Source organism: Lichenostomus cassidix, chromosome 1Aa (assembly GCF_008360975.1).
Source record: "Lichenostomus cassidix isolate B80296 chromosome 1Aa, HeHo_3.0, whole genome shotgun sequence".
In the NCBI taxonomy this organism is placed as follows: Eukaryota; Metazoa; Chordata; class Aves; order Passeriformes; family Meliphagidae; genus Lichenostomus; species Lichenostomus cassidix.
The window spans coordinates 50,903,851-50,918,282 of record NC_139480.1 but is presented as its reverse complement, the minus strand read 5'-3'; the positions used below and the strand labels follow the sequence as shown (position 1 = coordinate 50,918,282).

The following is a 14,432-nucleotide window of genomic DNA, read 5'->3' as shown; positions in this document are numbered from 1 at the left end:
AAAAGGAAATCTTGCTTTTTCCACTGCATTTTGTAGGGTCAGGGTTTTGTGTCTGTCCTTCCTCCTGTCCAAAGAAGGGCAATAAAGCTGGTGATGGGTCTGGAAAACATGTTTTATGAGGAGTGGCTGAGGGAAACCGGGGTTGTTTAGTCTGGAAAAAAGGAAGCTCTGGGGGGACCTCACTGCTCTCTACAATTCCCTGAAAGGAGGTTTTAGTAAGGTGAGGGCTGGTCTCTTCTGCAACGTCTCAAGTGAAAGAACGAGAGGAAATAATCTTAAATTGTGCCAGGGGAGGTTCAGATTGGATATTAGAAAAGTTTTTTCACTCAAGAGTGGTCAGGCACGTAATCATGGCACAAAATCAACTCAGCTTAGCCACTGAAATGAAACCATCAGTCCAGGATGTAACTAAAATGTGGTTATAAACTGTAGCAGTTTCATTTTCTCCACTGTAGCTCTCCTGGTTCCCACCAGTAGGCAATTTGGATTGCAACATTTAGCACTTTCAAAGTGTGTGAGTTAACAGTTGCCTTTAGCATGGCATAAACAAAGCAGATGATGATGCAGAGAGGAAAAAGCATTCACTGAGTCTTGTTTTGGATGACCTACATAAAGTCCTTCTGGCCTCTCCAATGATCAGTAATAAAAGCCAGACTAATCCCACGTCAATTAAACTTTTATTCCTCCCACACCATAAAATTTTGTACATTTGCTATGGGTCAAACTGAGCCTTCTGTGAAATAAAGCTGTGCTAAGGACAAAGAGGTTAGTGCCTGAGCAAACCCACCTGGCAAGAGGAATTTTGCTGCAGCGTGTGAAAACTGCTAATACTCTTGCTAAATGGAAGTGATGGCTTCTCCTGACTGCAAATATTCAGTGCAACTGAGAACCCAATTTTTAGGCATGTGTAATATCTCAGACAGTTCTGTACACATGAAGCACCCATTCCTCCTTGTGCTCTATGGGTCTCACCCTATGGTCCCTATTCAGTCTGCCAGCTCCCTACACCTACAGGCACCTGTCAGTCCTTTCCACTTCCAAACACTCTCCCTTTCTGCTTCTAACCTGGATTTCATCTCTTTTTATGTGAATCTGGATTTTTTTCCTCCTCCCTCCTGTCTGGACATCACTGAGGGCAGTGAATGTTCCTCAGAACAGAGACTAAATACAAGTTCCTGCTCTCAGCTCTACTGTCCAGTCAGAATGTGGCATGGAGGATTCAGAGGAAACAATCACAGAAAAAAAAGTCTTTTTCCAGGTCCCCTGCCTGCAGCAAGCCCAACCCTGCTGTGTCACCAGGATATATATAATCTGCTCAGATGTCTCCAAGCACACTCCTAAGAAAGAGCCTCCAGAGATCTGAGCCTCCTTGAAGTCAAACCAAACACTACTGGCAATGTGTAAACCATGATTTTTCAGCATTATAATTTGCCCAAGTTTTCACCACAATGGCAAAAGACATGTTCCTGCCTGAAAAGCCAGCTCCTTCTCTGAGGTATGGAGTATTTTCATGAAGAGGTCATCAGAACTTTTGATGTGGACAAACCTCCAAGCTTTCCCCCATGTTTCACTTTCAAAAAAATGAGAAAAGGAAAAAAGGCATAACAGTGTGGCGAAAAAAATCCCTATCCCATGTGCTCCTCCACTTAATAATATTATAAACAGTTGAAAGCAGTATAATGGTAACTTTCAGGCAAGTAACAGAATGGTCTGCCAGCTCAGCATTTAATAACAATACCAGTTACAATAATAGAAACAACACAGCTGGGGAAGTCAGGATTTCACCTCAAAACTGCCATATACCATCTGTTATTACTAGAGAAAGACAATGACATCACAAAATAGTGACTTGAAATCGCAGTTCTACAAATGAGCCTGTAGTCTTGAAATTCAGCATGAGCAAAGGGTAAGCAAAGCATCAGACTGACTGCAAGTTCAGGGCTGTGATACTGACTTGGAAGCTTCATTTTCGTGCTATTTTTAGCCACCCAGAAATTGCTAAATTTGTTAGTAGTGTTTATACTGTGTGGTATCTTGCTAGAATCCCCCTCTTTTCTGCTGGATACTCTAAGTTGGCACACACAGCCTTCTGCTACTATTAGAATTTTTGGTTTTGCACAAAAAAAGTAACTGAGTGAAAACATACTTAGTGTGTAAGGACACATCTAAGCAAGTGCATTAGGGGACAACTGGATGTTTTTACAGTTTCTTTGTATCGCTGATTTGAAAATTTAAGAAGAAAAACCAGCAGACATTTTTTTCTCCCGTGTTTCCTGAAAGTCTTCTCGAATGGGAATCTACTGTCCTTTTCTTGAACTCAGTGGAATCAGTGATACACTTCCTACTGGTCTTGCTCCAGGCTTTGGATCAGGACACAGGCTTCACTCACAGGGGACACTGCATTCAACCTTCAGATTTAATGCTTTGGCAGAAGTACCTGGTGAGAAGCTGTCTGCAGGAAAGAAGTTTTATGAGAATGCTAAAAGGTTGAGTGTGCACTTCTGTCTAAAATCAGGCTTACAATATCTATCTCACAGTATAACTACAGAGATTGCCTGGAAGATCCTGTTGAAATATTTTAGGCTTTACAGTACGTCCTTTAGAATAAAATGCTGGATATAAGCATTAAAAGCCAATAGAAAATGTTCAAATTTGAGATTATTATAAGCTTTGCCTTTTTGTATTTCCCAAAAATCTTCTGCATTACATCAAAATAAGAAAGAAGGAGTAAGACAGGGGAAATAGCACGGAATAAGGAGGATAGAGTGACTAAGGATGTACTCTAGGGGCCACTTGAGCCAATGGCTGTGTTTCCAGGAGGATTTGATCCATATTCTGAATTTTCCACCCAGAATCTGCACAGAAGACAAAGGGGTGATTGTAGTACCAACTTGCAGAGAGCAGTCTGCTTTGTGTAATCTCACTTCAGCACAAATGCAATCAGGGGGACTTAGGGTCCTGCTCTAGGGCAGGGAGCACATGGCAGGATCCTGCTCACAGCCTGTCCCTGCAACACAGAGGGTGTTTCAGCTTGAATATTTTGAGGAGAGGATGAAGCACTCACGTACTAATAGACATACGTATAAGCATTTTTACATAAACTGAAAAACGATCCCAGTCTGTATTTTTTTGCCTCTAGTATTTTGGTTTCTGAGCCCTATCTGTTCTATCCATTCCCATTTGCAATGCTTTGGAACGTAGCAACAGCACTATCTGGTGCAGCTGAAGATCAGCATCTGACTAGATCAGTACTGTGCACTACATTATCTGGAGATGGCCTTCAGACCTCTTAAAATTCACTCTGTGGTATTATACTGTCTCAGCAAACATTAGGAAAAGGGAAGTTGTGATACTTCTACATGCATATAGGCATAACGTGTATTTAAGCATACATGTATTCAGATGCATGCACAAGAGGAAGGGTAAGAGGGATTAAAGGGAGGTCCAATTACCTTTTAAACTAATGCCCCTTTACATCTCTCTGGCACTGTTAAGAGTCCTTAAAAAGGGAAAATACATAATTTACATTCATTTTAACACCGTCTCTGTACTGATGAGAAGTGTAAAGGGGCCTTAGAGAAACAGAATCAGCCCAACAGTACCCATTGCCACACTTCCTCTTCCCATTTTACAGATATTTGCATTACAAATGAGATGCCTTAATTGCAGGTTGAATTGTAAATAAAACATCACTGCTAATATAAACTGTAGAGAAGCAGTGGCTGGGATATTGGAACAAGACTTTAAGGGTATCTTCTGATACAGCCAGACTGTGAGTGAGACTCAACAAGCCACTGCTTCTTCCACAGCAGGACTCAGTGCATTTAGTGCTAAAGCAATTCTCTCTGATTATAAACAGCCCAGCTTTGTCCACTGGTCCACAGTGCAGAGAAGCACAGGCAGCTGAAGGAGCACTTTTTACATGTATTTACAAGTGCATTGCCTAACATAAGAAAGTCCCATTGTGTTTTGTGGATGCCAGTTTCAATTCAGAGAAAGAAAGGAAAAATAATAGGAAAAGACAATTCAAACAGCAATTCCTACTTCATACATACTCGACTTCATAGAAATTATAGCCTTTTATGTAACATATATGCTTATGAATCCTAATGGAAACCTATGAACACATCTTTTCAGACTGAAGGTTCAGTCTCCAGTTGTGAGCTACTGCCTAGGGGAGTGTAAAAGCAGGGCGAGTGTATAGGGAGGATTTCTCAAAACTCTCACCTAGACCTCAACTTGTGGTCCAAGGACTTTCTGCACTGAAGCTTAAAAGCTCCTGATTGATTTTCTCTCCAAAAAGAGTAATTTTTCAGGGTATGTATACTTTTAGAAACATTACCTCTGGCTCAAAGCTTCATCACATCGTGAGCGAAACGTCTGTCTTTGTTTTGAGCCTGCTACTGCTATTTCCACTTCATGCCCCCTAATTCTTGTACTGGGAGGAATGACAGTGGTTTCCTTCTCACTTTACAAGGTGCTGTGCTTCTGAAGATAATCCTGCAATAGATCAGGGGAATGTGCTGTACTTAATAGGACACCTGTGACACTGCATGTGCTACAGCAGATAGAGCAAGAGAAAGTGGTTTTCAAGATAATCCTATTCTTAGGGTCTCATAACTTCAAAGCCGAAACTTGGTTGCTATTTTCTACAATAAAAAGGACACAGTCAAGTTTAGAGGGGAGCTTACATCAAGGGCAACTAATACAAAACAATGTCTTCTCCTAAGTGACTACTCTTAAGTTTTCTGAAGTTGGATTTTTTCAAAAGAAGGCTGTTAAATTTTTGGTGTCTCTTGGCAAATTAGGAATCATGTATTTTTTGTATGTCTAGCTTGTTCTTTTCCAGTATATTTTTTAAATCATATATAATATAATTTATAAATGGAGGAATGAGTTCCAGTTCTTTTTCAGACACAAGCCATACCACATACCATATTGCACTCTACTCTTCTTGAATAAGAAACATGCTTGAGCAGTTAGTCATTTCCAGTGTCTGTCAACCAGATACAAGTTCAGTAAAATGTGCCATTTTAAACTTTAAGGACTGCCGTTTACAGCAAGGACTTGAATTGGCTCTGCACTGCTCCCAAGCAACTTGTCATCTAAAAAAATTGTTTATTAAGCATTTACAGAGCTCTGGAAAATACAGCAAGAAGTTTGTGACTGTACTAATTCTCTTTGAACCCACACAACACATTGTGAATTTAGTATAATTTTAACCTGCATTCTTAAAGTGTGATGGTAAAGCTGTGTTTCATTGTCTTTCTTTTAATATCTCAGTCACCTTTTCTCATCCCATCCTACCCTCTGCTCTGTCTCCTGTACCTTGATGTCTCTCAGGGCGAGACTCTTAGTGGTCTTCTATCACTTCAGTTCACTTGATTGTCTCCTCTTGCAGAGGATTTTCTTTCTCCATGTGCTTTTGCTTTGGCAGTGCACTTGCCTTCCCTCTCTCTCCTTCTCTCTCTCTCCTCTCTCTTGTTCTCCCCCACCTCCTTGTCTCTCCCATTTAAGCCCCACTCCTTTCAGAAGACAATGAGATGGTCACAGAAGTGTCTGGGAAACTGTGCCTTAAATTTAGCTATCCAATCTCTGAGTGCCATATCTAAAAATATGGGAATGGCATCTCCTGTGGTCATTTTATTCACAGACTAAATGGAAACACTACCAGCCTCAATGATGATAGGGATTGTCAAATACCTCTTAATTGCTAATGTATACACGATACTGGCTTTGCTTAGTTGATTTTTATGTAGACAGCATTGCACATTTTAGAAATGTTTTTTTTCCCTTAATAAAATGTTACAGATTCCTTTTTATTTCCTTCCACACTATGTAGCCAAAATTGTTACTTGGTCTACAAATCTCCAGAGACCACATTATACACAAGGAGCTCCTATACATCGGTATATAAATATTTCAGTTAACAGTTTTTTACTTTGGAATTATATGTGCTAATGCACAGGCATACACATACATCTGTGGGTAAACATCCTTGATTTCAATCATTTTCAAAGGATTTGCTTAGTCTAGAAGGTTCTGATTGCAAATTTTATGCAGATACATATAAATACTGTTTTGATTGGTGAAGGGATATCCAGAAAAAACCTGCAGTCTCACAGACTGTGTACCTTGAAGCATTCTCTGCTCATTCTATAGTTTGCAGCACAGCAAAAATTCACAGAACTAAATCCAGCAGTCTGGATATTTTCATTTCTTTTTCATTATTTGTGCATTAGTATCTACTAGAAATACTGACATCACTGTATACCGAACAAATACACAGCAAGAAACAAGACCTCCTGGGAAGTTATAGGTCTGCTGTACTGAATCCAAAACACAGCCCTGCACTGGCTGCTAAGGAAAAAAATGAACTCTATCCCAGCTGAAACCAGGACAAGGTTTAAGGGTGAGATTTGCAAAATTGCCTAATGGACAAAGAGCCCAAATCCTCATTTTCAGCTTGTGATGTTACCTTTGCTGGGGATTTTAAAAGGGCAAAATAGACAAAAAATAAGCAGCAAAACCCAGGGTAAAGATGGGATTAATACAACAGTTTTACAGGTGAGGAACTGAGGCACAAAGAGGTTAAATGCTTTGCACAGTGTCACTCTGGGAATCTGAGCATTGCCCTCAATGCTCCCTAGTTCCACTGCCCTGCACTGCCCACACAACCAACCCCAAGTCTTCAGACCATGCCTTGGATGAGCCACCCTTTAAACCATCGAGCCCTAGACATCCCACTTACATTTTCACTGTTCACATCTGCTTCACTGGGGCAGCCAAAGAGTTCCCGTCTCAGCAAATTCCCATCATACTCCAGGAATGTCAGGTAGAGGTTGCGAAAAAACTCCACATGCTTGTTTTTCACTCGCAGCTTCTTCGGTGAGTTCCAGTGAATCACCTCAGAGGGGGAAAAGAGAGAAGACATCCTGCTGTTAGAATACAGATTTGCTTTATCTGCTCTTTTTATGTCTGTTCAGTGTGCTGCCCTCTTAAAACCAGAAGAAAAACAACCCACAAACTACACAGACTTCCTTCTGTCTTTTTACAGGGAAGGTTTTGCCGAGTCTTCCACAAGTAACTGTGCACTCTGGAGGTGATATGCTTGGAAACTCTGGTATCACCTGCACATTTGAGTGAAGGTGCTTCTCTAGTTTGTGGAGAAGCACCTCAGAAGTGCTTCCACAACTCTAATCGTGGAGCTGATAGGTTATGGACTCTGCTGAAGAGGATGGAAGAACAAGGGACACGGTGATGTAGGCATTAAACATTAATCTCAGATTTCCACATGACGGTTTCTGCTAATGAAATTGATTCACTGCTTCAGGCCAGGCAGTCTCTTTCCTAGTTAGGCATTGAGAAGAAGAAGCTTGAAATTAATTCCTGAACCCATTTAAATAGCTCAAAAAAAGACTGAACTTGAATAACTTGACTTCCTTTTTGCCATTGCTTCATTTAAACAAGACTGATCTCTGTTGTGTTAACACAACACAGCAAAGCATTACAACTCCTCACCCTTTGAGTTCCAATTCCTAGCAGATATTTATCCTCTGCTAATGGGAGATGACTCTTACAGTGGCCTAGACCTAAACTGCAATGCTGGCATAAAGGGCCTGATCCTCATTTGCATTGATGCAACTTTGCATTGCTGCCAGTGTGAACAGGAAAGAGGCCCTAAGGAAAAACCAAGAGACAGTCAACAGTGGCTTGCAGGAATTATTTCATTTTATAGAGGCTACATTTTAGACATAAGAAAAAAAATCAGCAAATACTTTCTATTCAGTTTTATTCCTGTGACTTCTAAAGAGATTAAAAAAAAAGTCTCCCTTGGGAATGTTTCCAAGCTCAAAGTTCTGGAAGTTCTCCGAATCCATTAAGTTAATTGCGTGAAGACACCGTGTCACTCACACACACAGCACAGAGCTGCAGCACCAGCTGCTGAGCCGTGGCCAGCTTTGCTCTGAACATCACAGCTCAGGGGGGGAACACACTGAGCTGAAGCACAGCACATCCAACAGCAGCAGCCCAGAGAAGATGAATGCAGCACTCTTGGTGTCAGCAGCACAGCTCCACAGGAACAGGGAGTTCTCTGAAATCACAGTGTCTGCTGTCCAGTGAGTGGGCTGCATGAGGAAAGAGCAGGATGCAGCCTGAATTCTTCCTACACTAACTTCTGCAAACAACACAGTTGCTCCACTGAGTATTTATACTGCTATAAAAGTATAAATACTTTTATACTGCTATATTCACTCTATTCTATACACCCAACACCCATGAAATATCTCCTGATAAGGAAAGCTTTATCCATTCCTGGGATTTCAGTGCTAAGCCTACTAGGATGTCAGAAAACCATACATGCAGCTAGAGAAAAGCAATGTAGGGAAAAAAGATAATTTGAGATATTGGCAAATTGCTTTTTCCGGTTATTGGAACACCTTAAATAAAGATTATGATGCATCTACACACTGCATAAATTTGGGAAATTGCTTGGACAAAAATACTTAGTGTAGATATTTGCCCCAGGTAATGCTACATTCTTTGCTGGTTTTACATTTGCTCAGATGTTCAGAAGTGCAGCATAACTGTGCAGTAACTGTTGCTGCATCAGGTGGTGAAAATACACACCCCCACACAAATGAATGGAGCTTTGGGTAGGTAAGGGCATAAACTTAAGATGACAAGATTTTCTCCACTGAAAAATGAATCTTCAGAATCTCTTTTCTTTGAAAAGAACTTGATGTATTTCATCCACTGTATCAAACTTCAGCAAAAGGCATTAATGCTTGAGAAAAATCTCAACAATTGAATCCTGCCCCAGGGAAATGGACACATGTAGCAGAAGCACAGGGCTGAAGGAACCTAAAGTGCTATTTAAGAGTTTTACAGGGTACCAGTATGCATTTTTACAAGCAGGCACAGAATGGAAACTGCTGCTAACTTGTACTTATTTAACAGTAGATCAAGGAAAGCTAAGAGGCTGCAAATGGGACAAAAATACTTGTCAAGAAAAACCTCTTGTGTGCTCTCCACACTGCTCCTACACTTCCTGTCAGTTTCCTTTTGGACACTCACGAGCATCCTCATTTTCACAAGCATCCTAATGCAGCTGAGCACTCTGGGCACCCAATGACCTGGGGACCATCAACACAGATATGGCTAATGATGATAACCTCAGAAACACTTTTTGGACAGACTCCTTGGTACTGCAGGAATTTCCCCTCAACAGGCACGGTGTCACATCACAGCCAGGCACTTGCTGATGCCTCTCCCCAGTTGTGTGGGAGATGATTTCAAACCCAGACAAGTGCAGCTGTCAGTGCAGAGGCTCTTTTCTGCTGTGCTCCAAGATCTGTTGCGTGTGGAGAAGCCGGTAAGTGTCGAGGGCTTAGCTGGTGGTGCAGATCTGATCAGATTTGAAACATGTCACAATGCTGCATGTACACTGATGTCAGGGGAGCCTGGAGTGAACTGCAGAAAGCTGAATGGAGCTGATGACTGTCCAAAAAAAAAAGCTGATTTTTTAATCAAGAAAGACAGCACATGCCAACGTGTGCTAAGATGAAGTGCTAAAGAACATCAAGGAACTGTGCAACCATCTGGATGACCTGAGATAGAAAAACCACAAATCAGGTCTAACAAAAAAAAGCAGGCAGCTTTTCAAATGTAATACAATTAGATAAATACTATGTGATATATGAAAGCATGAAAAAGAACAGCAAGTTACAAAAAGCAACAGGACTCTAAACCATTGATATACAATGCTACATCCAAAGACCATATTCCTTTTTATGTCAGCCCACAAACTCACATTCAGTTCTGGCTGTCTAATATGGTCTATTGCACCACCAGCTACAGCAGAATTTGTGCAGGCCAAGACCTTCTTGGACAGACTGTCCTGGGCATCAGTGAGGTACAAGATAAAGACTGCACAGGTAAAGCTATGGCCACTGCATTAGAAACTTTATTGTGCATAACAGTAAATTGATTGGAGAATAAAAGAAACCAGTTGGCAAGAGACTATAGGGAAATCAGAAGGAAAAAAAGAATTCACTTTGTTTGCAGACTGTTATGTCCACATTAAAAAGAGAAAGTGAATCTAGAAACTAAAAAACTCATTACTCCAACATCCCTGTTCCAAGGCTGAATAGCACCATAATACTGTGTTTATTACTTCTTTTAGTTTCCAAGTTATTCTAAAGCTCTGCTGGCTAACAGAGGAATCTGCAGCTAGAAATATAAAATTCCAGTGCTATTATGCAGGTAGACACCTCAGGAGCACTGATAGCCTTCAAGATGACCTACAGATCCTTTCCACTCTTGATCACAGCCTCCTGAGAACTAAGACAAAACACACTTCCTTAATCTTCATTTAGCAATTTAAGTACCGAAAGATCAGAACTTCAAATTCCACATCTATTTAACACTTGGTTAGTCGTCATTAAGCAATTTGGCACTATCCACATTTCTGTTAATACCATCCTAGTTAATCAGCAACCATTCCCACTCCCTGATTACACACAGCCAGCCTCCTGGAACACTTCCATTTGCTTGTGGCCTCAAACAGGCTAACTGCACCGATAGGTCCCATGTATTCACCAGGTTGTGACCCAAGGCACTCAAATGATGACACAGGGGAGCCTCATGGACTGGCAGTGGGATAGGAGATGGAAGGGGAGAGAGGATGTTTTATGCTGGGGGAGTCTAGGAGGGCTCTAAGAGCAGTTGTCTGAATGGAAATACACTGAAAACAAAAATCCTAGCAAACCTCCTCACATTACCATCTGCATTTAATCTCTGGGGAGATTAAATATTTCAGACCTGATGTTCAGACCACTAAACAATAAGCTCGGATACAACATTGTTTCTATAGGTGCCTTTAACCATTTATTTTTCCATGACGTATTTTGTCTCTGAAAAATAAGTATTTTGCCAAATATTTCCTTAACCACAATCTCTTCCATTTTTTTACCCAAAGACACATCTTGATAATTTCTCACTCTCTTTCAGCCCTTCCAGAAGCAGAGAGTACAGGATATCCTGTATAATTACATACCTGCTTTCCAGGCTGAAGGGTAAGACGTAGGAATAAATTAAGATTAAATTTAAACTTAAAGAAGTTTAATTTTGCAAGGCACTGAACAGGTATCCTTAATTAAGCCCATGAGCACTTCACAATTTAGGTAAACAAGTGGTATTTTGTAAACAGGAAGCTTCCCTGGTAAGAAAACTAGACTCCTTGCTCGGGCAACCAGACACTTCCCACTGAAATCAGTAGGAGTTAAACATTTGGCAAATCTGCACAGTAAAGCCACCTATATATGTCACTTTAATGCCATCCCAGTAGGCTTTTTTTACAAGTTTAAATATGCCCCAAATCACACTGCAAATATGCACCACATGTGTAACTTATGCCATGATTACAGATGTCTGGAAACTTTAGTTTTGAATGGTGTTTTATCAGAAATTAATGGTTTAATAAAAGAACCAATTTCTTCAAAAAGGTTCGTATACTTCATAAAAATGTCATCAGGGAGATTTTCAACATGATATTTCTAAACTACATAAGTGGAAGATACTCAGGTTGGAGTAGCCAGCAACTCTGAGGTTCAGGTGGTGACTCTTGGATGTGGGAGTCAAATCCCTGCCCTTCCTGGTTTGCTGCCCATGGTCCCAGGGATTACTTGACTCCCCAGCTTACTGCCACAGCACTAAGCTGACAGACTGTCCCTGCCTTGTACTTTCCAGAGGTTTTATTTGTCCTCAGAAGGATTATTCACCTTATTTTCCTTCAACTCCTGTAACACTGTCTAATGAGGCCTCCTGCCTGCAAAACCACCTCTATAAACCCATGGTGCTCCCTGTTTGGCAGGGTGGAAGCACCACACCAACTCCAATGCTCACTCAAAGGAGAGGTATTGTTGAACCCTCTCAATCCCTCACTGCTCTCATTGTAGCTCTTCCTTCGTTGGCATTAAAAGCTGTGAGGCTGCAGAATGCCAGAACTGCTGCAGATAGAGCTGAAGTGCTTGCAGAGCATGGGGTGGCTCAGGGACTGGAACACAAAGAGGTGCAATAGGTCTTGTCTGAGGCAGATCTGAAATGATGTATTACAGTTATGGAGAAGAACATGTTTCAGCTTTTGCAAGCAGTATCACAAAGTCATCCCAGTGTGGAGGACATTCCCAGGGAGGATACAGTGAATCACAGAACACAACTTCCCAACGAGGAATTTATGAGGTTCATTATTTATCTGCTGATTTAGCATCAGCTGTATTCAAAACCAGTTTGAAAAGCCATCATTAGGTTGTAAAGCACTTTTCTATGTTGGAGTGTGTGCAAATTCTAGTAATTTGATACATTCCCATTGAAGAGTCCAGCAGCTGATTTTTGTGATTGTGAATTACCAGATTCTCTGTGTGTAAATAGCATCTGTATCCATGACAACCAGACTTCATGACTGACTCATTCAATGAGGTCATGATTCATTGTCAGAGGTATCGAAATTCATTACCTTCTTTCACTGTACTTTTCCTGCCATTAGGGTTGTGCCAAATCATAGTAACTGAGATTTCCTTACAGACAGGAACAAACTACTAACCAAAAAGTAAGCAAAAGCAGAGCCTAACCCAGAAAAAGCAATGCAGAAATGAACCTCAGTTCTAGACAAGTGCCCCACCAAAAAAAAAAAAAGGATAGAAATGCAACTTAATGAGCACTAAAAAGAAAAAAAGATGACCAGAATCCTCTTAAGGCAAGATGAAATATTCAACTGCTCCCTAAGCCTTGCATAAATGTGAACAAAGCAGCAAAGAAGTCTCTCCACACACACACAGATCCCTGCCCAGCCGCCAGCCCTGGGGGTCCAAGTTTACTTGACACTATGCTGTGTATAAGAGATGACAAATCCTCAACTCCCATGGACTTTGAGGCCAGATGGAATTAAATCAGCACCTTTTTGGTGTGACAGGAGGAATGCACTCTGATTTGGCTGAGGAATACTTGACTGGGTCAGCTTTACCATTGAATTTCAATCTCTCCATGTACTTCCTTCTTTCCTATGCTATCCTTCATTATCCCCCAGCAAAAACTTCAAAATCTGTCTTCCTTTCCCTCTTACCCTGGAGGTTTGTTTTACCTAGTTTCTCATTCCAGTCCTACCATGAAATACAGAATGTGCCAAATCTGTTGTGTTGTATCATTTGTATTAGGTGCCATGGAACTGACTAACTCTGGTGATTTTAAGAGTGCAATTTTTAACTTGGGGTAATGACATCTGTTAATTTTTTGTGAGACTCATATAGCAAACCAGACGGCTTCTTTACAGAACTAGAATTTTGGTGATTTCCATAATGCAAATTCACAACTTTAATTGGTTTATGCCTTTTATTTTTTTTAATTGCATGAAGAATTTTAAACAGTGCTGCCTGAGGGTCAGTTCTTTAACTGCTCAGTATGGGAAGAGGTTTATTGAAACCATGGGCTTTATGTGCACTAAATAAGGCTCTGGCCTCTCTTTCAAGGCAAAGAATTTCAACCCTGATTTAGTACATAGGAGATAATTTTAGTAGGCTGAATAAGTCCAGTTTAGCTGAAGAAATTGCTTATGTGTCTGCACTCCTTGTTGAGTTAAAACACCTCAGACCAGAAAATAGAGGAGAATATTACACACCTTAGACTTCACTGCCTATGCTGTAATGGAACTGACTGTAGGACACAATATAGAGTAATAAACAACCAAGCCTGAATTATAGTTGTAAAGATAAATTTGTTAAGGAAGAAAGGATTTAATTTATTTTTAAAATACGTCTATCAAACGTTTACTTGCAGGTGTTACATATGAAGCAGATTAGTGTTGCGGCCCAAGCAGCTGAGATAGAACTCAGTGCCCTTGAGAATGTGGAGGATTGGGATGAAATGGGAGAAGTGCCAGAAGAAAGTGAAGAAGAAATGGATTATCCCAACAACCTCCCAGAAAAGTATTACAGATAGTATGAGCCGTTATCTCTCCCCAACCACTCGACGCCTGCATATCTCATGTTTAGACATTAGTAAATTTAGACTGTAAATTACTTGTATTCACTTTTCTATTTGTTCTGAAAACTTGTAAACCCACCCAGTTATGTACCCTTATAACCTGTTGCAGAGCCTTTGTTCTGGGCTCTTCAGATGTCTCTCCAAACTCTCCTATCCCCTATGTAACCCCCAATAAAGCTGAAGAGACCTCATCTCGTCCCCTCGCCTGAGCCGACTTCCAGAAGCCCAAATTCATCTCCTGTGTTGCTCAAAACAGCCCTTCTCCCCACTGAATGAACTTTCCTGTGACATTTAAAGCACTTCTGGTCATGACTTCAGAAGTAGCCGCCACAGATGGTGCCGCCGTGTGAGGAAAGCCACACATTCCATCGTGTGAGGAAAACCACAGATCA

At 40.9% G+C, this 14,432-nt stretch overlaps 1 protein-coding gene across 3 annotated transcripts in view; it reads right to left on the bottom strand.

Annotated features, from left to right (window-relative positions):
- LARGE1 (LARGE xylosyl- and glucuronyltransferase 1) overlaps window positions 1-14,432 on the bottom strand; it is a 347,716-nt gene that overhangs the window by 32,077 nt on the left and 301,207 nt on the right. For all 3 annotated transcript variants that reach the window (XM_085048913.1, XM_085048911.1, XM_085048912.1), the window contains one exon: window positions 6,752-6,907. In XM_085048913.1, coding sequence (XP_084905039.1) covers window positions 6,752-6,907 — 156 coding nt within the window. The remainder of the gene's footprint in view (window positions 1-6,751; window positions 6,908-14,432) is intronic.